Consider the following 24,767-nt stretch of genomic DNA (forward strand, 5'->3'; position numbering starts at 1 on the left):
CAAGAGATGAATACGGTAAACAGATTCAGAAGGATGTAGGCTGCAGTAGGTACTGGGAGATGATGAAGCTTGCACAGGATAAGAGTAGCATGGAGAGCTACATCAAACCAGTCTCAGGACTGAAGACCACAACAACAACAACAGCAGCAGCAGCAGCTTGTTTTAATTTTTATATGACCTATAGGTGATTTCCTCGCCTATGAGCAGTAAACTCGATAACATTTCAAAAAGCTTCTATGTTACCATGGTACTGTAATGTTGAAATTTTGTGCTGAGTAATAAATCACTCAGACTGGTCCTGTTTTGAGTAAATTGAAACTCGTGTACCTGTGGTACTGACTCGTTGACTAGATGATGACGACGAAGACGATGACGATACACTATTACAGCAGTGTACATACAGAATCAAAGCTCGAAAACCAGTTTTTGTTGTTGAACCACAGTGAACCACATTCACAAAGCTGTTCATTGTTGATCCACAGTTGCTATTAATTGTTTTAATTATTCCATGCTGCACGCAATAGGGTAATTTTTATTTTTGTCCTCTCACATCTTTGGTCTCAGGCCACTTCCAGGTACCTAGATACATTTGTTAGTTCTTTCTGTATTTACAAATTCAATACACACATTCTTTGTGTCAGTGTAGTGTTTGCATAGATGCTCTGTCACACCACCTTATACAGAATTGGCATTGTTTGTCATCACAGATCTTTCTATCATCTAACAGATAAGTAGTGTACTTGAAAATAGTGTAAAGCTAAATTGTATAGTAGTGTGAAAATAAACATTAAATTTCTAGGCAGCATGGAGTCATAAACAAAAAAATGCACGAAGGTTTAATGTGTCTATAAGGGTGTTTCATTTCTTGTAGCAACTCCTGTGAAATACATACATTTTAAAATCAGTTTTCTCTCAACATTTAGGTGCACTGTTTGGTTACTTACTATTTTTTTTAATTACATGATTGGTTTAGGCTGATACTATCAATACTATCACCACCACTTGCCTTAACATTACAGTCTGCTAATTACAAGAATTTTACTGTCATGGTATCAGTGGAAGAGTTTCAGATTTCATCAGTTGCCTCATGAACCTCAAGTATTCTAGTGGAAAAAAAGGAGTATTACTGTTTCCACCATCAGTGCTCTATTTGCCCATTACTACTAATAGCGAATAGTGCACAGGATGGTATATTGCTAATTATATTTGTGAGATGTTCAATTTGAAATGGTTTTATTGTAGGAGGATTGCAGCACCAAAGTCGTACACAAGGTGGCCAGATACCACCAGTTATTCCTATATTTACTGAGTCATTTGTCTGTGTTTAAAATTCATTGTGCCATGTTGACTTGGAAAGAGAAAAAGTACCTGACTGAAAACATAAAGTTATTAACTGAATGCATATTTTTAAATTGCTTTATGTAATGTATGGTAATTCCTCAACCTTTCTCTTATTGTCAAAAATAGCATTATTGTGAGAGAGAGCTGAAACGTGCATTCGCATGCACGCGAGATGTGCACATACAACTTTTTCAAATTGTGTAATCAAAGTTGTTATTCCAATTGTTTTTCAGGAGCTGAACTTCAATTTTCATACAATTATTCTTCCAGAAGCATTAAAGACAATTCAAACAGAAGACCCAACTGTTCTGAACATGATATGTGAACTAAATGATATTATTGCTAGTGTGGGCATTCCTCTGCATGATATATTAGCACAGCTGGAGATACATCTTCGTTACATAATAATGGAAATGGATGTGAGTAATGCAACCACGTATTCTAGTTGTTATGCCTGCTTATTTTGATTTACAGTTAGATCTCCAATATAATAGAATTGTTAAAATAACTGGAAATATTATTATATCACATGGCTTTTGTTTCCATCTGTTGAAAAGTCAGTATGTGATGATCTATGTGTTACAAGATTGTCTGTAATGGACTTACGCTGTCAAGATTTGTTTAGAAACTATATTACATATTGTGTTCTTAATATCGTGATTCAAGATAAAAGTTATTTTACAGTCTCCACATGGTGTATCTCGAGAGCTTGTGGCACAGTTGCGGGCAAGGTTTGAGGGGATGCTTCTACGTCCAGCAAATATGGCCCAGCCATCTGTATTGGAGGCCAATAATGAAGATGCTCTTGCACCCGGCCTCATGCTGCTAATGGGTTTCAATGGACTGTTTGAGAAATTACAACTTGATGGAAATGCCCTAGTTGCTACATTGGAAACATTGGATACCCCTGTATCCTGGCGAAAGGTGGATCAGATTAGAGATGCAAAAGCTATGTCTGTAAGTAACAGTCTTGATTCACTTGAGCAAGTGAACACACACACACACACACACACACACACACACACACACACACACACACGTACATCTGTTGTTAATAGTCTGCATAGTAAAAGATGACTACAGATTGTTGAAGTGGTTACACAATGTACCATAGTCATATTTTATTTTTGTTTATTTAATTTTTACACATAAATGTGGTTCTTAACTATCATACAGAAGGAGAATTTTGTTGGAAAATGCTCAGTTTTCCCCCCATTGCTGATTCTGCATATATAGTTATCAGTTAGTTATATCATACATAGTGTAAAATGTCTGTATCAGTCTCTTCAAATGTGTTGTTGTGAGCTCAAAATCCAATTGATTTGCTGACAGAGATGGCACAACTGTCCACATTTTACTTAACTTACATTGTAAAAAAAAAAATGCACTGATTTAAGTGAGGTGAATGTTAAGGTTCCTGTCAGGTATTTGTTGTCAGTCATCATTTCAAGTTTCTCAGATTTCTAGTTACGAATTCACGGTTATATAGACAAAAGTGGAACTACATCCTGTTGATAGAAAAAGTCCTCACACTCAACTTCAGCTGTTGTATAAATCAGTTTGCCAGCATTTGCAGATACATATGTGCTATAATTGTCTATTTCAGGAAAAAAAAAGAGGTCATCAATTTTGATTTCTGAAGTTGTTCAGAATACAGTAACTTATGATGGATCACAAATGTGTTGCTTTTTCTGTGTCCGTGACTTGTACTTCATGTACTGTCAAGACCCTGTAAAAAGGTTGCTAAAAAAAGCACCTTGTGAAAAGTACTCTGTTTTGAGTGCTGTGGTATGAGTTAGCAAACTCTGCCTTTCTTGATGTCAAGGCTGGATTACTATTAAAACATTGTATGTGTACACTTTGTGTTGCCCCATGTAGATGTGCACTAGCAGGTGAAGTGAAATAATTTCAGTGTACCTCTCAGTTGCTTTGTTTCTATCTTGACTATGTTCTGTATGATAAAGGGTGGCAATCATTGAAATATATGAAGAAAATGTAAATTAGTTACAAACTACAGTGTGCACACACTTTATTCAACATGTAAACATCACTACAGGTATTTGGATTTAGGTTGTGACATGTTCAATGTGCCTGCCATCATTGGCAATGATGTGGCACAGACAAGTAGCGACATTCTAAATGACCCGCTGAAGCGTTGGAACATCGATGCTGTTAATGACTTTCTGAATGGCTGTTTTCAGCTCAGCAATGGTTTTGGGGTTATTGATTTACACCTTACCTTCAATATAGCCTCACAAAAAGGAGTCACATGAGTTCAGATCCGGAGAATAAAGCAGCCAATCAGTTCCACAATACAGTCCCCAAAGTGCTCCTACAGGACATCGAACACTCTCCTGCTTCGATGGGGTCGAGACCCGTCTTGCATGAACCACATCTTGTCTCAATCAGGGTCACTTTGAATAATGGGGATAAAATCATCTTCCAAAACCTTCACGTATCATCTGGTAGTCACCGTGCCATCAAGAAATATCACACTGATTATTCCATGACTGGACATAGCATAGCACGCCACACCATCACTGTTGAGGTTGAAGAGATTTCTCGATCGCTAAATGCGGATTCTCAGTCCCCCGATTTGCAAATTTTGCTTATCGGTGAATGCACCCAAATGAAAGTCACTAAACCAAAAAAGGCGCGTGCACATGCACATAGTAATTTCCAACATGCCCCATGGTCAAATGTGCAGTTTGAACATCCTAATGCAGTGTTCCAAAGTTAAAACAAATTCAATAATTGTCACCCTGTAGGTTCTTTCTTTCATGTACAGAAGTACACTAGACAGATTCAATATGTTTGCAAATAAAATTGCTTGTTGGATATTATCGGTCTTTACTGCAGTGTGTGGCTGTACTTTTATTATTTGGTCATTTAGAAATAATGAGATGAAGCATGAATCTTATCTTTTGCAGGCCCCTGTGTTTAAAGAACAGGCACGTGCCGTGCTGGAAGATGTGTTTCTGGTGAAACGTTTGCAGACTATGCAAGAGTTCTTTTCACTGTGTGGCCAGACAACTGCTAATGGTGGTAGCATGCCACACGATGACGATCGTCTCAGCAAACCTGTTCGTCGCTTCACTGCGGACTATGTAGGACGACAACTTCTTGGAGTTGCATCTCAGACATTGGCAATAACATTATGCCTATTGCTTCAGCGTATTGGTCTCAATGTATCAGGTATGAATTAACATTTACAGTATGATGAAATGATTCTCTCTTCAGTGTTATGTGCTTGCTGAAATACTAGCATGTGGCTTTCAGGGGCTGTAAAAAGAAGTTAATGTGTATCTTTCAGGTTTTTATTCTTCAGTAAGTGAAACAGATGGGAGAGTGCTCAGAAAAGAATCATTTTACAGCAGTAACTCTCAAACTTTAAGCTCTGTCTTTGTTTTCCAGAAATGGTGCAGATAAGAGAATTGGAAGAGGATTTGTGACTCTATTGAGGGGTCAAAATAGAGAATATGTCACATGTAATGTGTGAGGCAAAAGGGGAAAAAGAAAGCAGTGAAGAACTAATGACAATAGAGTGTAGTTTCCATGATTCTACTAGTTAAAAGTAACTTGACATATGCAGTTTCAAAAAATATAGATGAAAAGATTGGGAGTTGAAAAATAAGTCAATATAAGACTTTAAAACAAGAGAATCAACAAAGAAATTATTGTTCTTTGATGTAGCTTTCTTCTTTGAGAAACATTTTTTCCAGTTAAATTCAGATGTGAAATCTTCCATGGGTAGTTTTTAGTCAGCCTGCATATGGGGGGAGTCGCTATTTACATGAGACTGCTACCAGAAGTGTCTTGTAAATGAGGCACCCTTGCATATTCTGATGCAACTGTATGTCAAGAATTATCTATGTGTTATTGGAAATGACGTATCAGTCAAAAGCAGTTTATTTCGTATGAAAAGTTAACTGCAATAGATTTTGGAAGGGGATGTTCTGCTTCTAGAATATACTGTGTAGTATCTACACATCACAAATCTCCCTAACAAGGAGATACTGAAGCATGTTAAAAAGAGGGTCATTGATTCAAATCCAGGAGAACATGAATGTGATAGAAAATGGTGCAGATATCATCTCTGCTTACTCTCCAATGATGAAACATAGTTTCATTGATAGCAGCTATTTTTGGACACTGAGAAGGTCATCGTAAAGAATATTTATATTGTCTGAATTACTGAACTGATGAAAAAAATTGTCCATTAAAGGGGAAGAATTTCTACATATACATTGAGGTTACAAAACTCACAGGATAGTGATGTGCACATATACAGGTGGCAGTAGTGTCATTCACACAAGATATAAAAGAGCAGTGCATAATCAGAGCTGTTATTTGTACCCAGGTGGTTCCTGTGAAACAATTTCCGACGTGATTATAGGTTCACAGCGAGTACTAACAGACTTTGCATGCGGAATGGTAGTTGGAGTTAAATGTGTAGGACATTCCATTTAGGAAACTGTTAGGGAATTGAATATTTTGGGATCCACAGTGTCAAGAGTGTGCCGAGAACACCAAATTTAAAATATTACCCTTCACCATGGACAACTCGGTGGCCAACGGACTTCACTTAATGACCAAGAGCAGAGATATTTGCGTAGAGCTGTCAGTGCCAACAGACAAGTAACACTGAGTGAATTAACTGCAGAAGTCAATGTTGGATGTACAACAAACATATCCGTTAGGACAGTGTAGCAAAATTTGGCATTAATGGGCTATTGCAGCAGACATTCTATGCTAGTGCCTTTGCTAACAACATGACGATCACCTGCAGCATTCCTCCTGGGCTTGTGACTGCATCAGGGACCCCTAGACGACTGGAAAACCACAGACTGGTCAGATGAGTCCCCATTTCAGTTGGTAAGACCCATAGTAGGGTTTGAGTGTGGTGCAGACCCCACAAAGCCATGGACCCAGGTTGTCAACGAGGCACTGTGCAAGCAGGTGGTGGCTCCATAATGGTGTGGGCTGTGTTCACATGGAATGGACTGGATCCTCTGCATTGACTAGAAATGTTTGTGTTCAGCTACTTGGAGACCATTTACAGGCATTCATAGACTGAACACCACAATGGTTCATAGTTGATTTGAAGAAAATCTTGGACAGTTTGAGTGAATGATTTGGCCACCCAAATTGCCTTATTTGAATCCCATCTAAGTGTCATTGGACATAATTGAGAGGTCAATTTGTGCACAAAATCCTGCACCAGCAACACTTTACGCAATTATGGACAGCTATAAAGGCAGTATGGCTCATTATTTATGCAGGGGACCACTAACAGCTTGTCGAGTCCACACAACATAAAGTTGCTGCACTACACCAGGAAAAAGGAGGTTCAACATGATATTAGGAGGTACCCCATGACTTCCATTACCTCAGTGTAATTTCTGAGTTTACTGATTTATATTAAAATGAATAAATGTTGCAGGAACATGTTTTCATTTGAACACAATGACAAAAGCAGGTGAAGATTAGGTGAACATAACAGAAATAGGCGTTTTATACAGGTCACACATCCTTGAACCATACGAGGGTTGGAACTTAAATAGTGTCAACTATTTATTCGCAACCGATACAAAAGAGTTACACATTTGCACCTGTTACTGTCCTTCAAAGTAATCACCAGCGTTGTTTAGAACCCATTGGCATTGATGTGGAAGATGTAGTATACCATTCATTAGCAGAGCCTGTTCTGTTAATGGTGCGAATGGAGTGGTATACTGCCTGTCAAATTTCTGGAACAGTTCTGAAGCGAATGCCACAAAGTGGTTCCTTCATCTTTGGAATCAAATAAAAGGTTGTGCAGAAAGTGTCACCACTTCTTTTGCAAAGCTGGTCACAGGTGGTGCTCCAAAAATTAACAGTGATATGACTTAAGTCCTTGAGACTTTGATTTGATTCCAAAGGTGAAGGAACCACTTCATGGCATTCACTTCAGAACTGTTCCAGAGATTCGACAGGCAGTAGACCGCTCCATTCACACCATCACCTGAACAGACTCTGCTAATAGTATACTACACCTTCCACATCACTGGCAACGGGTTCTACACACTTCTGGTGACTACTTTGAAGGACAGTAACAGGTGCAAACATGTAACTCTTTTGTATCAGTTGTGAATAAATAGTTGCCACTATTTAAGTTCCAACCCTCATACACTGCCAGATTTGATTGACTAGTCTCTACTTTTTTATACAATACTTAAATGTGCATATGAATGCATTAGCATACTGTTTGCCTCAAATTATTTATGAATGTTTAAGTAAGCACTGAAACCAGCTCAGTTTATTTCTTTTCTCATAGTACGTACGTTTTTAACTGTTGAGACCAAAAGGAAATGATGATACTGCTGTGTTCACCAGGTGAAGTGGAGCAGCGGGACATTGGAGCAGAGAGCAAAGTGTCATTGGAGGAGCTGTGTCGCAAGGCTGTGGAAGCTGCTCTGAAAAGAGGTTTGGTGGGAGGTAACACACTAGCCCAGGCATCGAGTTTAACAAGTTCACTGGAGGCAGCTTGGCGGCGGCGGGAAGTTGCCAGACATTTGCAGCGCGACATCGAGGCAAGACGGTCAACGCTGCGCAGGCTGCAGTTGCAGGCTACAGCACATGCTTGGCTGCACGAAGATGCACTTGCTCAGACATCACCACAGCTAAGTTAGTATCATTCATTTTTTGTGTAGTTGAATTTATCATGTACTCAATGTATGGTTCAGATGTTAAGGTGCCAGATTATGGATCCAAAAGTTTGATGTTTGACCCTCAGTTAATAATAATTTTTTTTGTCTGTCACTTATTGCATATTTTATCTAAGTTACTGTTCATTAATGTGAAAAATTCTGAGTTATACTAGGGTTTGGAGAGCCTGCTTTAAAATATAGTTCTCCCTAAAATTGGATTAGTCAGTCAGTTCAAAGATAGAAGAAAGACATTGGCATACTACCTTCAATAGAACCGTACACAAACACTGTAGTATTCAACCCAATGTTCAGGTTGATGACAGCCTTACCTGTATACTCATAAATGTGGTATTGTTACCTGCATCATTCAAATAATCAATCCAAACTCAAGTTAAATTTCATAGAACTGAGAACGTACACTTTGTTTATATGCTATGAATTGAGTACTTGCCATGCTAGCAACTTTCAAATGATTAACAGTGTTAGTTTAACTTCCTGCTACTCAACTTTAAATTGCAAAGTGTGGAGGTAGTGTGGCACTGAGTGGAGAGACACAGCAGGAAAGTGCAGGCTTCAATCATAAGAAACTGACAGAAAGACATCACCTAAGAGACCTATTATTAAAACCAATCAGCATTCAAATATGTTGAGAAAAAATACTAAAATGTTAATTACTGTAAGCTGCTAGGTACCAGAACTTACCTTTCTTCAAGAAAGCGGTAAGCTTTGATCATCATCACACACGAATTAGTTAAACCCTATAGTCGAAAGTAGGGAGATTAGTAACATCACATGTAACATGTATCACAAATAGTTTCCACTCTCCAGTAGGTGGTGTGTTAATAGCAACAAGCAGAAGCATAAGGTCTACCAAGGGTATAAATTAATCAAACTGTGATCACATGTGGATGAAAACAACCAGCAATGAACTCCTTTTAATAATCAGATGTTCATACTTTCTTGAAGATTGACACATTAGTCAAACAGTAATTTGAAAACAGGAATACATCATTTCCTGGCTGCACTTTTATTCTCACTGAATGGCTGCTGTGTGCAACAGTCTGCTTGTGATATCCAGAGGAAGTTGGATTTTGGTCAGTCGGGCAGGGTGGGCTAGTCTTTACATAGTGTCTATATGGCTTATGGGATGTCTGACCTTATTAGGCTGACATAAGGCTTGTGACTTTCCACAGAGGTGGGTGTTTTTCAGCACATATTGGTAAGAAAGTTCTAAAAGTCCTGTTAGGAAGCAGTACTTCACTGAAGACTGCTCTTACCAGCAGTGGGAAATAGCCAATGGAAGTGCCTTAATTCTGACCCTGAAGCAGATAGACTGTATGAGTTAAATGTTAAATAATTCTGTGATGGGGTTGGGAACTGTCAAAACTGAGGAGTCAGCCGACAGAGTTAGAGGGAGGTTTTTGAAATGTGTTTTTAAAGTAGATAGTCAGTGACCCTTAGAATTTTACAAAATTATTTTCTTGTATAAGAATCTTAAGAGAAGGTGAAGGCATGTTACTGTTTATGTGCTGAGTAGGCAAAAGAATATCAATCTCGTGTCCAGTGGTTAGCTAAGAATAAATCTGATGTAAACATTACAACATGTATTTTTTACATTTGCTGGAATCTCATTGGGTTGTGCTTCATGTGGAGCAGAAGGCTAGCTATCTTGAGTACAATCAAGTATGATTATAAGGATAGTTGTCATACAGTGTATCTTGTGCAGGTTGACTCAATGATAATACAGGGTAACAGCTTTACCAGTGCATTTAACTTGGATGGCACTGGTCCAACTAACCTGCAGTGATGTGAATAGTTGCAGATCAGATTAGATTAATACTTGTTCCATAGATCATGAATACGTAATGATGTGGAACGTGTCAGGTTAATAAAAGATGTCTGTACAAGATATTACAGTACACAAAATATTGCATTACACTAATGTTTAAGCTCCCCCCCCCCCCTCCCCCCCTTAATTTATATCTAAAAATTCAGCCAATGAGTAGAAGGAGTTGTCATCTAGAAATTCTTTTAATTTATTTTTAAATGTTAGTTGGCTATCTGTCAGGCTTTTGATGCTGTTTGGTAGATGACCAAAGACTTCTGTGGCAGCATAATTTACCCCTTTCTGTGCCAAAGTCAGATTTAACCCTGCAAGGTGAAGATTATCCTTTCTCCTGGTGTTACAGCTATGCACACTGCTATTACTTTTGAACTGGGTTGGATTGTTAACAACAAATTTCATAAGTGAATATATATACTGTGAGGTTACTGTGAGGATCCCTAGATCCTTAAATAGATGTCTGCAGGATGACAGTGGGTGGGCTCCAGCAATTATTCTGATTACACGTTTTTGAGCAATGAATACTTTTCTACTCAACAATGAATTACCCCAGAATATGATGCCATACGAAAGCAGTGAATGAAAGTTGGCATAGTAAGCTAATTTACTGAGATTCTTATCACCAAAATTTGCAATAACCCTAATAGCATACGTAGCTGAACTCAGACGTTTCAGCAGACCATCCATGTGTTGCTTCCAGTTTAACCTCTCATCAATGGACACACCTAAAAATTTTGAAAATTCTACCTTAGCTACAGACTTCTGTTCAAAGTCTATATTTATTACTGGAGTTGTGCCATTTACTGTACGGAACTGTATATACTGTGTTTTATCAAAATTTAAAGAGAGTCCATATGCTGAGAACCACTTAATGATTTTGTGAAAAACATCATTTACAACTACATCACTTAGTTCTTGGTTTTTGGATGTTATTATTATACTTGTATCATCAGCAAAAAGAACTAACTTTGCATCTTCATCAGTGTGGAATGGTAAGTCATTAATGTATATCAAGAACAGTAAAGGCCCTAAGACCGAACCCTGAGGGACCCCGTACTTGATAGCCCCCCAGTTTGACAAGTCAGCTGTTGTTTTAACATTACATGAACCACTTATTTCAACTTTCTGCATTCTTCCAGTTAAGTATGAATTAAACCATTTGTGCACTGCCCCCCTCAAACCATAATGATTCAGCTTATCTAAAATAATTCCATGATTTACACAATCAAAGGCCTTTGAGAGATCACAAAAAATACCAATGGGTGATGTCCGGTTATTCAGAGCATTTAATATTTGATCAGTGAAAGTGTATATAGCATTTTCTGTTGAAAAGCCTTTCTGAAAACCAAACTGACATTTTGTTAGTACTTTATTTTTACAAATATGGGAGGCTACTCTTGAATACATTACTTTATCAAAAATTTTTGATAGAGCTGTCAGAAGAGAGATTGGGCGGTAGTTGTTGACATCCGACGAATCCCCCTTTTTATGCAATGGTTTTACAATGGCATATTTCAGTCTATCGGGGAAAACACCCTGCTCCAAAGAGCTGTTACATACGTGGCTGAGAATCCTACTTATCTGTGGGGAACAAGCTTTAAGTACCTTGCTGGAAATGCCATCAATTCCATAAGAGCTTTTACTTTTCAGTGAGTTTATTATTTTACTGATTTCAGAGGGAGAGGTTGGTGGAATTACAGTTGTTTCAAACTGCACAGGTATGGCCTCTTCTATTAATAGCCTTGCCTCTTCTAGTGAAGATCTAGATCCTATTTTCTCCACAACATTTAAAAAATGATTATTGAAAATATTTTCAATTTCTGATTGTTTGTTAGTTCACTTGTCATTCAGTTTTATGGCACTAAAGTCTTCCTGTGCTCTTGGTTGCCCTGTTTCCCTTTAAATAATATTCCAAATTGCTTTAATTTTATTGTCAGAGTTACTGATTTCAGACACGATACACATGCTTCTGGACTTTTTAATAACTTTTCTTAGTACTGCACAATAGTTTTTATAATATTGAACAATTTTGGGGTCAGTACTCCCTCTTGTTGTTAGATACAGTTCTCTTTTACGGTTGCAAGATATTCTTATTCCTTTAGTTAGCCAAGGTTTTTTATATGTTTTCTTAGAATTATGTTTAACTATTTTCTTGCAAAAGCAATTTTCAAATACCCTTAAAAATGTATCGTGAAATAAGTTATATTTCAAGTTTGCATCAGGTTCCTTATACACTTCATCCCAGTCTAGCTGCTGCAGGCTTTCCCTAAGGTTGTCAATATTTATATTGACAAACAGCCTATTGGCTTCTGTCTCGGGTTCTTCGGCCGACGCCAGTAGGCAGTTTGTCAACAAGTGGCCACGAAAGCCTTAACAATTTTGTAATATTTATATTGTTAATTGAACGCACTGCTTTGAAAGTCTGATTTGATATACTGCGTGGAGCTATGTCATGTACTGTAACTAGCTGTGCACGATGATCTGAAAGACCATTCTCAACAGAATAAGCATTTATGTCCTTAAACTTATCTTGGTCTATAAAAAAGTTACCTATCAATGTACTGCCGTTCTTTGTTATCCGAGTAGGAAAATCAATGATGGAGCTCAAATTGAAAGAACTGAGTAATACTACAAGGTCATTCTTCCTATTACACTCTTTCAGGAAATCAACATTGAAATCCCCACAAATGATAATTTGCTTCCCCCTGTCTGACAGATAGCACAACAAAGCATACAAGTTTTCTAGAAATAGCTGGAAATTCCCTGAGGGGGACCTATACACTGTTACAATTATGAAAGTGCCATCATTGAGTTTAAGTTCAGTGGCACATGCTTCCATATGTTGCTCTACACAAAATTTTTTAGTTTCTAAATTTTTTACACTGTGGAAGCTTTTGACATATATGCCAACTCCTCTCATCATATTATCTCTACTTACATGTGCAGCTAATTTGTACCCATTGATGCTAACCTTTTGCATATCAGTGACAATGTGATGCTCAGACTGGCATAGTACATCTATTACATTCTCAGTTTCTATATCTTCTAAACAAAGCAGAAGCTCATCAATTTTATTCTTCAATCCCCCAGTATTTTGATGAAATATACTAACATTATTTTTCACTTTACTTTTGTGAGTATAGTGAACTTTTTTAACATCTTTAGTACTTGCCTGGCTGAGTTAAGACATAAAAGAGATTAGCAGGGAAACATCATAGCTTCGAATGTCATTCAATTTTTAAACAGAATGGAATAATGTATGGCAAAATGCTGGCAATTTGCTTCTTAGGGGACTGGACGGAAAACATAGTATGCTTTTGTTCATAACTACATAGTATTGTAAATAGTAATGGATGTGTTGAAAATGCCTAAATTAAACACAGGGTAATTTTTCTGTGTGAACTATGTTAATGGAAAAGTGTATTGTGGGGATTTCACTGTTTTAATTAAATACTGAGGAAGCAAGGAAAATTGCTACTCATCATATAGCGGAGATGCTGAGTCGCAGATAGGCCCAACAAAAAGACTGTCACAAATAAGCTTTCGGCCAACAAAGCCTTTGTCAAAAATAGACAGCACACACACACACACACACACACACACACACACACACACACACACACACACACTCTCACGCACACACAACTCGCACACACACATGACTGCAGTCTCTGGCAGCTGAAGCCATGTGTGGCATTACTGCAGTAGTGTGTTCCGTTTGTGTGAGGTGTGTGTGTGTGTGTGTGTGTGTGTGTGTGTGTGTGTGTGTGTGTCTATTTTTGACAAAGGCCTTGTTGGCTGAAAGCTTACTTGTGACAGTCTGTTGTTGTGCCTATCTGCATCTCCGCTATATGATGAGTAGCAACATTCCTTTCCATAATATTGCTAAATACTGAAGGTATTATTTACAGTCAGCTGTCTGGTAATCTCTAAACTCCTTCCATATCCGAATCCAAGAAATACATTTAAGTACTAAAACTATTATCTGTTAAATTGATAATGAGTCAGTCAACAACGGAATCCACCAAGCTACCCAAGTGACAGATTTTCTCCCCTTCTTTTGACGTACCGTTCTGCTTCCTGCCTGCATTTGTCAGTGACTTGTGACATAGCTTCATGCATTAGTTGCAATACATCTGGCAGCTTAAATGTCGTGATATTACTTGTGACAGATCCCTTATTTTGGCTCCAGATCAGTTCTGTTTGGCAACTGTAAAATTGAAGCATCCGCATGGCGTTCTCAGTGCTGTGAAAATTTTTCCCGTCTTTCTACAATTCTTATTATTCTGGCTCGTGAAAGACCACATCTGTGGTATAAAACAATGGATATAGTTCAAATAAAGAGTATTTGATTTTTCATTTTTTTCCTAAAATGGAATGTTACGTTTTCTTAATTTAAACAATCTTTATAAAAAATCTTTCATAAAATATTGATAATTAAGAACTTACATGTCTGCAGTTAAAACTGAAATTTTGCGTGTAGTTTGTAATTAGAAATAAAATGATATGCATTTTTCATAAAAAATTATGATTAGATATATGTTAATTAGCATAAATTTGATTAAGTTTACGTTTGGGAATATCAATGTTAGTTTTGAACCATTGATCAATGGAACGTACCACATTCCAGTTGTATAACAATGCCGACTGAGCTGTGTGTATCCTGTTATGAAAGCTCCTTCACTTTAGCAAAAACAGTTCTCTGGAAAACTTCAAAACCAATATTTTTCTGTAAACTTGTGAAAAAGTTGAGAACCTTTTTCTTGCCTTTTTTTTTAATGGTATTCCACGTGCATTTTTCACCACAGAGCAGCGAGCAGCATCAGCTACGTTCACACTGCCTCTTAACAGTGTGACAATCAAAGCACAACAGTACAAAGACTGTGACTGTACATGAGTTTTTAAATAAAAGCTACTTGGCTACAGCATGATTAAGAAAAGCTTTATGGCTGTGTTGATGGCTAATACATGAGGAGGACCTACTTCCGAGAGCAAAATACCCCAGTGTACGTGTGCTAAAGCTGCTGACCAGTCATTACGTTTGTGTTTGTCAAAGTGGGATTGGTAAAGTGTAATTGAAGTCAATAAATTCCACTTGTTTTCAAGGAAATTGGAGTATGATGTTTTTGTGAATCTCTCTTTATCAGCTTCAACCTATTATCCTGTTTCATGTTTGTAGAGATTGTAGGTTGAAGTTGCTGTGAGCCAGCTGGAGGTGATGTATGAACTGTTAGCAGTGTACATACTCCAGTCTACCCAATTGTCAGATCTAAGTGTCATCCAGAAAGTAATTACGCAAGTACAGGGCTCAGAATTATTGACTTTGCTGTAGCGAGAACTTTTAACTGTTTCTTGTGGCTCAAACCAAATCTGGTGACCCTTATTTAGATTTATTTCATCGTCTAGCTGTGCAGAGAATTTATCCAGAGCTGCTAATAAACATTTCTGAGTAAATGTGAAGAGCAGTGTCACATAATGTGTCTTGTATACTACCTGTAGCAAAGAGTGCATGAATTCTGACCTTGGCTGGGAGTGGAATTTCACACAATGATATGGAAGCTCCGAGAATAGACAAAAGGAATGTCTCACATTCCGGGTGATGTAGAGGTACACTGGTCATACTGCAGAATACAGTGTAGGGAAACAGATACAAAATTGTAGTGGCAAGTTGTGCATTCCTAATAAGAGCTATGCAAGAAGCCTAAAACAGTTTGACCTTGGCAAAAGCCCCATCAGAAAATCCTTGAAATCTCCTGCTTTCTGTGAAGTCAGTGAACAGTTTTAAAATTTTTCCATTAAGTATCATGTAGATTGGTCCGCACGGAAACTGAAGACAACAGATAGAAAGTTGAAATATTGTTTTGATATTCAGAAAATGCTATGTTGCACTCGAGCCAGTGACACCAAAGTTTACTATCCATCTGGATACCCAGGAACTTCACACACGGCGCCTCGTCCAGTATATGCCCATAGATACCAACTTTTGGTGTCTGTAAGTCACTTCTAATTAGTTTGGAATTGCAGAAGCCTCTGCAGGGACCTAGGGACTCTCACACATGCCAAGACATATACTTCATAATGGTGTATGTGGCTAAAAATTTGGGATTGGTTAATGGAATTTTGCAAGATTTGCTATTAAGCTGTTGACTATGAAACTGTTACAAGCCTGTTCCATTAGTCTCGTGGCTATGTCTGGTATGGATGTGTCTGAGCCCTTAAACCAATATACATGCGTCATCAGCAGATATTAGTTTCTGAAGAGTTCCCCAATGTCACTGGTAAATGATTTGTGTAGACAAAGAACTGGAGTGGGCCAAGGACCAAACCTTGTGACACAAAACATTTAATGTTTCTATACTCTGAAATTAATATTATTCCTGTGAAATCGTTAGCTAATGTAACCCTCCATTCTCTGCTTTGGGGAATTCTCACAATTCAGTATCAATTTTCAGATGGCAAAAAAAAGCTCTTCGATGTATAGTGGGTTTATCTCCTAGGGATACATGCAGGGAACATTAAAAAAAACTTAACATCATGACAGTTCCTTGTTTGTACATCTAATTTTGCTTATTACATGTAAAAGAAAACATAGCTCAATATCCCCTTAGGTCATCTCTCCACACCCATAATACAAGACAAAACAACACAATTGATCTGCCATACTCTAGATTGTCCAAGATACATAATAGTTATAAATATGTAGGCCTCGAACTGTTTAATATGCTCCCTAAAATTGTACAGACAGTATCTAAAAATAAATTTAAGACAACATTGGGTCAATGGCTCAGAGGCAAAGCATTTTACTCAGTTGATGAATATAAAGATTGTAATATGGCATATTTGCTGTTTTAACTTGGGGAAAGGTACCTCTGCCTGTAGTAGGACCTAAATTTGGAAAAACAGTATCTAACATATAGGCATAATAGACCTATTTCGAGTGCTGTATATTTGTATCAATATCTTACGATAATGACATAGTGTTATCAGCATGTATATGATAATGACATAATGTCATCAACATGAATACTCCCCACTTAATATAAATTTGTATCATGTTTTCTTTTTTATTGTTAAATTAACAATATATAAAATGTGTGCTATTGTACTACACTAACATTCATAGGATTTATATATACATTGTTATAAAAATATACTGTATTTGAACTCAGTGACGAAGCCCATTGTATAAGAAAATACCGAACGGCTAATAAAGATTCTTATTCTTATTCTGTTGTTAAAATATGATTCCATCCATGCTTGGGTCAGATACATAATGCTACACATTTTTAATTTCCCTAGTAGATTTTTGTGATGTACACAGTCAAAGGCCTTGCCAAGATCACAGACAATGTCGACTGGGTAATTTGTATTGTTACTTGTATTAGAACCGAGTTTGTGAGAGCATATATTGCATTCTCAGTAGAGAACCCTTTATGGAACCCAAGCTCATCTGTTGTTAAAATGTTATTCCAGAAAAGATGGCTCTGTTGTAAGCAACTTCCCAAAAATTTTTGTGGACTGGGAAGGAGGGATATTGGTCTATAATTAGAGGTCAGTTGCTTATCTCCACTTTTATGAATTGTTGTTACTTAAACATGCTTCAGTCTAGTGGGAAAATATCTTGACTCGTCAGATTGTTACAAAGGTAACTCCAAAGTGGTATTACCAAGCCAGTGCACTAGTTTTGTACTTTGGCAGAGATACTAAAATTGCAAGAAGAGTTACTACTTTTTAGTGACCTGGTTATTTTTGTGAATTCTCGAACAGATGAGTTGGCAATACTGATACCTTTTGGTGGAGTATGCAGTGCCTGTCTAAGTACTTTTATCTGCTTTTAAGGACAATTTATTATTTCTGTATTTTCAGCTTGTGTTAGGAAAAATTCATTGTCTCGCTACTACTGTCATTTGGGAGTTCAGTATCATTTGCCTTTCAGAATTTACTCATTTCGTGCTTAATAATGCTTCAAATTCTACTTTATTTGTTCTAGGAATTTTAGGTTTCTGCACCTAGTATATGGTTTTTGTCTTTTTTGTGACATTCAGAAGAATTGTGCAATACTGCTTGTAGTACTCAGTGTACTGTTAGGAAATAATTATGTAATTACATATTTCTTCACATTTTTCATGCTGTAAATTCCTTCTGATGAGTGTAAATGTACTCCAGTATTGATTGGGTAGATTTTCAGTACTACCAGTATAGCTTTGACAGGAGTCATATGAAAGGCCTCTTTGTACGTGCCTGATGATTAAGCTACAGTTCTCAAATCAGAGCGGATGTGCTTGTACACTAACTGCGAAGCCAACTACGGCATTGAAGACAGTGTTTTGATATGCCTTAATGCCATGTGATGATAGCTTGTAATTCATGGTACCTTCTCCCACAAACGTGCATAATTTTCACTGGCTTTTCTGTGAATATCTTAATATGTGTTATAAAATGCCTGCTTTCATTGAATCGGACTGCCAGATATCTGCAGATGTTGCTAAGTGATATGAAAGTGCTATTAGTTTTAATTGTTGGGTTTCTTGTCTGAGATAGGTGACCTTTCAGTAGTATGTAGATTTGTATGCTGCTGTGATTTTTTTAAAAAAAGATCATTTTATAAATTTGACTGATAATTGGTATTTGGGTGTTACAGGCCGTTCAAGTTTTATGTTGGAGCTACGCAAGGCATCTTCAGCACTCCTGGCATTACAGACAAGGCTGACAGAGGCTCGTGAGCAACAAAATACCTTGGTGGCCAGTGTAGAGCAAAGACTGAAATGGGCAGCAGGTGCTAACCCTGCATTAGCTGAAGTGCTGGCAGCATTTGGTGAAGCAGTAGCAGCTGCCAATGAACGTATGGCACAAGACCAACGTCTTGCATCGCTGATAGGTTCAACTTGCAATGCTCTGCTACATCATGAAGCTCTCCGTACTCGAACATCAGAAGCAGTCTCACAGGATGCTGCTTTCCTGCAGGTATTAATACTTTCATAACGGACTTCCATTAACAATATCTTTAAAACAATCAGCCGATTGATTACTGACTATTTTATTCTTTTCCTCCTATTTAATACTTACTGCAAGTTATTAACTCATTCCTTTGGAAAGTCCAGGATGGAATAATAATAATAATATGAAGTGGATAGATTGCTAGTAACCACATAGACACATTGAGTCCCAGGCAGGGACATTGAAAAAGACTACTAAAATATTAAGCTTTCAGGCAAAGCACTGGTCTTAATATTTAGCACACTTTTTTCCACTGTGCCTGTCAGTGACTGTACATCTCTTCTGCGTGGTGAGTAGCAACCTGTCCTTCCCATGTTGTTGTTAACTCTCTCCTTTGTTAGAATGAACTACTTGTTGAAGATTTTTAAGTTAAACTTCATTGAATAAAAATAGTTGGTGTGGATACACAAGTCAGTCATGGCATCAGTTAATAGAGAATTGATTGAAACCTAGTTTAAAACTGAAATTTTTACCCAGAGACTGTCGTATATTAGATTTTGAGAATGTGAAACAAATACACAGAGAGATAGAGCCCCTGTATCTCTTTGTGAGTATTTGTTTCACATCTTTATATGAGATTTTCCATTAATCATTAGATTTTGAGAATGTAAATTTGTGTTCTCCAAACATTATTTCTGTTAAATAGTCACTGTTTTTAAGTACAATGTCGGGTCTGATTTTGGGAGGAAGACCCACTCAACTCATGGTTCAGTGAGCAATCTGCATGTTGCTCCTTATTTGCAGTGTAAAAGTGTGGCAGCTGGGAGTGTATAATGTGTGGCCTTTCCTGTAATTATCTCATTCTTGGAAACTCCTGCCACATATAATAATCAAATGTCATGCATTAAATTTTTATGCAAAGGTCATAAAAACTTGTGCTAATAAATTTTATGCAATGAGCCCTGTTGTTGTAAAGGTTGGTGTGATAAACAAGTGATAGCTCTACAGTTAGTGAAATTGTGTGTACAACTTTATGTATTTAAGCTAGATAAGTGGCTTCTTATTCTCGTTGTTGTCTGTTTCCATCCTATAAATTCTATCATCACTATGAGAGATTGATTTGAGCAGAACATTCTTGTCCTGTGCCGTAAAATGTGTCTGTGCAAGGTGGCATAGTAGTTAGCACCCGACTTGCATTAGGGACGATGACTGTTCATCAGTGTCTGACCATCCTGATTTATATTTTCCAGAATTTCCCTAATCGCAACAGGCAAATACCAGGGTGGTTCCCTTGAAAGGGCACTGCCAATTTCATTACATATTCTTGAAACCATCTGAGCTTGTCCTCCATCTCCAATGACCTTGATGTTAACAGGACATTAAACCTTAATCTTCTTTCTTCCTTCTGGAAAATCTGCCTGTTTTTACCAGACTTCTGGACTCCAACCTCCAGCCTCTACCTTCTAACCGTGAAAATCCTTTGGTTGCAGTAGTTTTCCTTGATCATGAACAATTCCTAATTTCTTCTTGAATCATCCCTAGAATACTCCACAACCTAATCTTCCAAAAATCAACTCTAGCTTTGACAAAATTTCAGTATAACTTAACAATAGTTTTTTTCATTGGTCAAATCATGCTGAGTTGTCATTGGCGCAGATTGGCAGAAATAAGCAATGTGCGCTCATATACTGTAGGTGTGTGGACTGTTGGTATCTGTGTGTGGATTTAAGCTTTTCTTTTACCTTCAAATGGTTATATATTTATAAATTATTTGGATATTACAGTTTGTGCGTGTGTAATTTTCAGCTGCTAGAGCAATGTGAGAAAAGTTGTATGCTGGCAGCTAGCTGTAATCAAACAATTACACCAGCAGAAGAGAACTTGGTGCAGTTGCTTCCTCCAGCAGGGCCTGTGGACCAGGCGTGGATTCAGGATATTGAGATATGTATTTCAGGTAAGACACTATTTGCAGGTGCCTGAAGAATATATTTTTGTTTTCATTATGGTAAAAATGGGCACTGTGATTCTCAGGTATAGAGACTGAGCAGTGAAATTACCCGAAAAACTTCATTATTTATTTCCGTGTTGGATCGTGCACAAGGTGTTGTAACTGGTTGAGACTTCTTATCAAATCATCAGGTGATTTGAGTATGAGCATCTCTCCTGGCCTTTTCAGTGGTTCTTTGACTAACTACTAGGTAATGTATTCAAATGATATGATGTTTTGTTTAGAAGTCTGAACTGGTTTATGGCACCATTTGTGTACAGTGAGGCTGAAAATGCAGAATGCCTAGTTTGCGTTATACTTCAGGCATTGAACTTACTTCCATTATCAAGTAGCATTTATTTACTGTTTGTTCATTTGATTATGGTTAGCCCACTGGACTCACATTCGGGAGGACAAGTATTCAGACCCATGTCCGACCATCCTGAGTTAGGTTTTCTGTGATTCCCCTAAAAATTGCTTCAGGCAAATGCCAGGCTGGTTCCTTCAAAAGGGCACAGCTGACTTCCTTCCCCATCCTTCTCTCATCCGATGGGACAGGACCAATTACCTTGCCGTTTGGTCCCCTTCCCCCAACCAACCAACCAACCAACCAACCAGTCGTCTCCCGGTTTTTGTATAGACACAGTTTGCTCAAATTGATGCCTAGATGAACAAAAGTATTTCACTTGAAATCAGTATGTTAGCTGACATTCTAGTTCATTTAGAAGATAATCTAGTATTCAGAAGTAAAGACTAATAATTGTTTTGTACGCCTATGAGCCGTACTGTTTTTTTGCTTTAATTTAGTGCACGGTAATATAATTAAAGCAGATTTTCTCATAATCGGACTTCAGTTTGATAAACAAAAGTTACAGAACTAATCTAAAACTTACTATGTGATAGTTTGTAAATGATATCAAATGTAATCTTCCTGTAGTCATGTACTGGAAGAAAATGAGATGGAGTATATGTGACTGCATCAAGTTTACAGTAGACAGTTTGTAAATGAACACATAAACAGCATTAGATTATTTAAGTTACCTTTGTTTTCAATATAAAAAAGCATACCAGAATAAAAAAATAAAGTGTAGGAAATTTATCACAATATTTTTAATTGAAACAATAAATAATAATAATAGTGTACCCCACTCATGGTTACTACAGATATTGGAAATATACAAAGTAGATCCTAAATTAATACAGCTCCTAAACATAGTAATGAAAAATTGGAAAACCACACTTAATATCCAAACAAATTCAAATATTATCACATCACAGCCAATACAGATTAAGCGTGGAATATACCAGGGAGACTCATTAAGTCCTTTCTGGTTCTGTCTTGCTCTGAACCCACTATCCAACATGCTAAATAAAACCAATTATGGATATAATATTACTGAAACATACCCACACAAAATAACACATTTGCTATACATGTATGATCTAAAACTACTGGCAGCAACAAAACAACAACTCAACCAATTACTAAAGATAACAGAAGTATTCAGCAATGATATAAATATGGCTTTTGGAACAGACAAATGTAATAAAAAATAGCATAGTCAAGGGAAAACACTCTAAACAAGAAGATTACATATTGGATAACCACAGCGACCGCATAGAAGCGATGGAAAAAACAGATGCCTATAAATATCTAGGATACAGACAAAAAATAGGAATAGATAATACAAATATTGAAGAAGAACTAAAAGAAAAATATAGACAGACTAACAAAAATATTGAAAACAGATTTGACATCAAGGAACAAGACAAAAGCTATAAATACTTATGCTATACCAATATTGACCTACTCATTTGGAGTAGTGAAATGGAGTAACACAGACCTAGAAGCGCTCAATACACTCACACGATCACAATGCCACAAATATAGAATACATCATATACATTCAGCAACAGAAAGATTCACATTAAGCAGAAAGAAAGGAGGAAGGGGATTTATCGACATTAAAAACCTACATTATGGACAGGTAGAAAATTTAAGAGAATTCTTTATAGAACGTGCAGAAACTAGCAAAGTACACAAAGCAATCACTCATATAAATACATTAGCTGCACCATTGCAATTTCATAACCACTTCTACAACCCTTTAGATCGCATAACATCAACAGATACGAAGAAAGTAAATTGTAAAAAGGAAACACTACATGGCAAGCACCCGTATCATCTAACACAGCCGCACATTGATCAAGACGCATCCAACACATAGCTAAGAAAAGGCAATATATATAGTGAGATGGAAGGATTCATGATTGCAATACAGGAACAAACAATAAACACCAGATATTACAGCAAGCATATTATTAAAGATCCCAATATCACAACAGATAAATGCTGACTTTGTAAACAACAAATAGAAACAGTAGATCACATCACAATCGGATGTACAATACTAGCACATACAGAATACCCCAGAAGACAAGACAATGTAGCAAAAATAATACATCAACAACTTGCTATACAACATAAACTAATAAAACAACACGTTCCCACGTACAAGTATGCACCACAAAATGTACTGGAGAATGATGAATACAAATTATACTGGAACAGAACCATTATAACAGATAAAACAAACCACATAACAAACCTGACATCATACTCGCCAATAAAAAGAAGAAATTAACACAACTAATTGAAATATCCATACCCAATACAACAAATATACAGAACAAAACAGGAGAAAAAATTGAAAAATACATCTAACTGGCTGAGGAAGTCAAGGACATGTGGCATCAGGATATAGTTGACATTATACCAATTATACTATCAACTACAGGAGTCATACCACACAATATCCACCAGTACATCAACGCAATACAGCTACATCCAAACATACATATACAACTACAGAAATCTGTAATTATTGATACATGTTCAATTACCCGAGAGTTCCTAAATGCAATGTAACATATACCATACAATTAAAAGGAAGTCACGCTTGATCAAGGTCCGCGTCACTTTCCATTTTCAACCAGACATAACGTCTGAGACAGGAAAGAATGATGATGATAATAATAATAATAATAATATATCTATCGACCTGCCAGCGCTTTCGTTTGGTAAGTCACATCATCTTTGTTTTTAGATACATATTTTTCCCATGTGGAATGTTTCCCTATATTTTATATATATATAAACACAAAGATGATGTGAATTACCAAATGAAAGTGTGGCAGGTCGACAGACACACGAACAAACACAAACATACACACAAAATTCAAGCTTTCGCAACAAACTGTTGCCTCATCAGGAAAGAGGGAAGGAGAGGGAAAGACGAAAGGATGTGGGTTTTAAGGGAGAGAGTAAGGAGTCATTCCAGTCCCGGGAGCGGAAAAGAGGATGGGTATACACTCGCGCGCACACAAACACACACACATCCATCCACACATATACAGACACAAGCAGACATATTTAAAGACAAAGAGTTTCGGCAGAGATGTCAGTCGAGGCAGAAGTGCAGAGGCAAAGGTGTTGTTGAATGACAGGTGAGGTATGAGTGGCGGCAACTTGAAATTAGCGGAGATTGAGGCCTGGTGGATAACGGGAAGAGAGGATATATTGAAGAGCAAGTCCCCATCTCCGGAGTTCGGATAGGTTGGTGTTAGTGGGAAGTATCCAGATAACCCGGACGGTGTAACACTGTGCCAAGGTGTGCTGGCCATGCACCAAGGCATGTTTAGCCACAGGGTGATCCTCATTACCAACAAACACTGTCTGCCTGTGTCCATTCATGCGAATGGACAGTTTGTTGCTGGTCATTCCCACATAGAATGCGTCACAGTGTAGGCAGGTCAGTTGGTAGATCACGTGGGTGCTTTCACACGTGGCTCTGCCTTTGATCGTGTACACCTTCCGGGTTACAGGACTGGAGTAGGTGGTGGTGGGAGGGTGCATGGGACAGGTTTTACACCGGGGGCGGTTACAAAGGTAGGAGCCAGAGGGTAGGGA

General features: G+C 37.5%; 1 protein-coding gene across 1 annotated transcript in view; it reads left to right on the forward strand.

The window, feature by feature from the left end:
• The window catches only part of LOC126473496 (serine/threonine-protein kinase SMG1), a 353,891-nt gene that overhangs the window by 307,493 nt on the left and 21,631 nt on the right, over positions 1 to 24,767 (forward strand). Inside the window, exons 44-49 of the mRNA XM_050100581.1 lie at positions 1,575 to 1,760; positions 2,026 to 2,298; positions 4,272 to 4,536; positions 7,717 to 8,007; positions 18,515 to 18,837; positions 20,617 to 20,764. Coding sequence (XP_049956538.1) covers positions 1,575 to 1,760; positions 2,026 to 2,298; positions 4,272 to 4,536; positions 7,717 to 8,007; positions 18,515 to 18,837; positions 20,617 to 20,764 — 1,486 coding nt within the window. The remainder of the gene's footprint in view (positions 1 to 1,574; positions 1,761 to 2,025; positions 2,299 to 4,271; positions 4,537 to 7,716; positions 8,008 to 18,514; positions 18,838 to 20,616; positions 20,765 to 24,767) is intronic.

This window comes from Schistocerca serialis, chromosome 4 (genome assembly GCF_023864345.2).
Source record: "Schistocerca serialis cubense isolate TAMUIC-IGC-003099 chromosome 4, iqSchSeri2.2, whole genome shotgun sequence".
Taxonomy (NCBI): Eukaryota; Metazoa; Arthropoda; class Insecta; order Orthoptera; family Acrididae; genus Schistocerca; species Schistocerca serialis.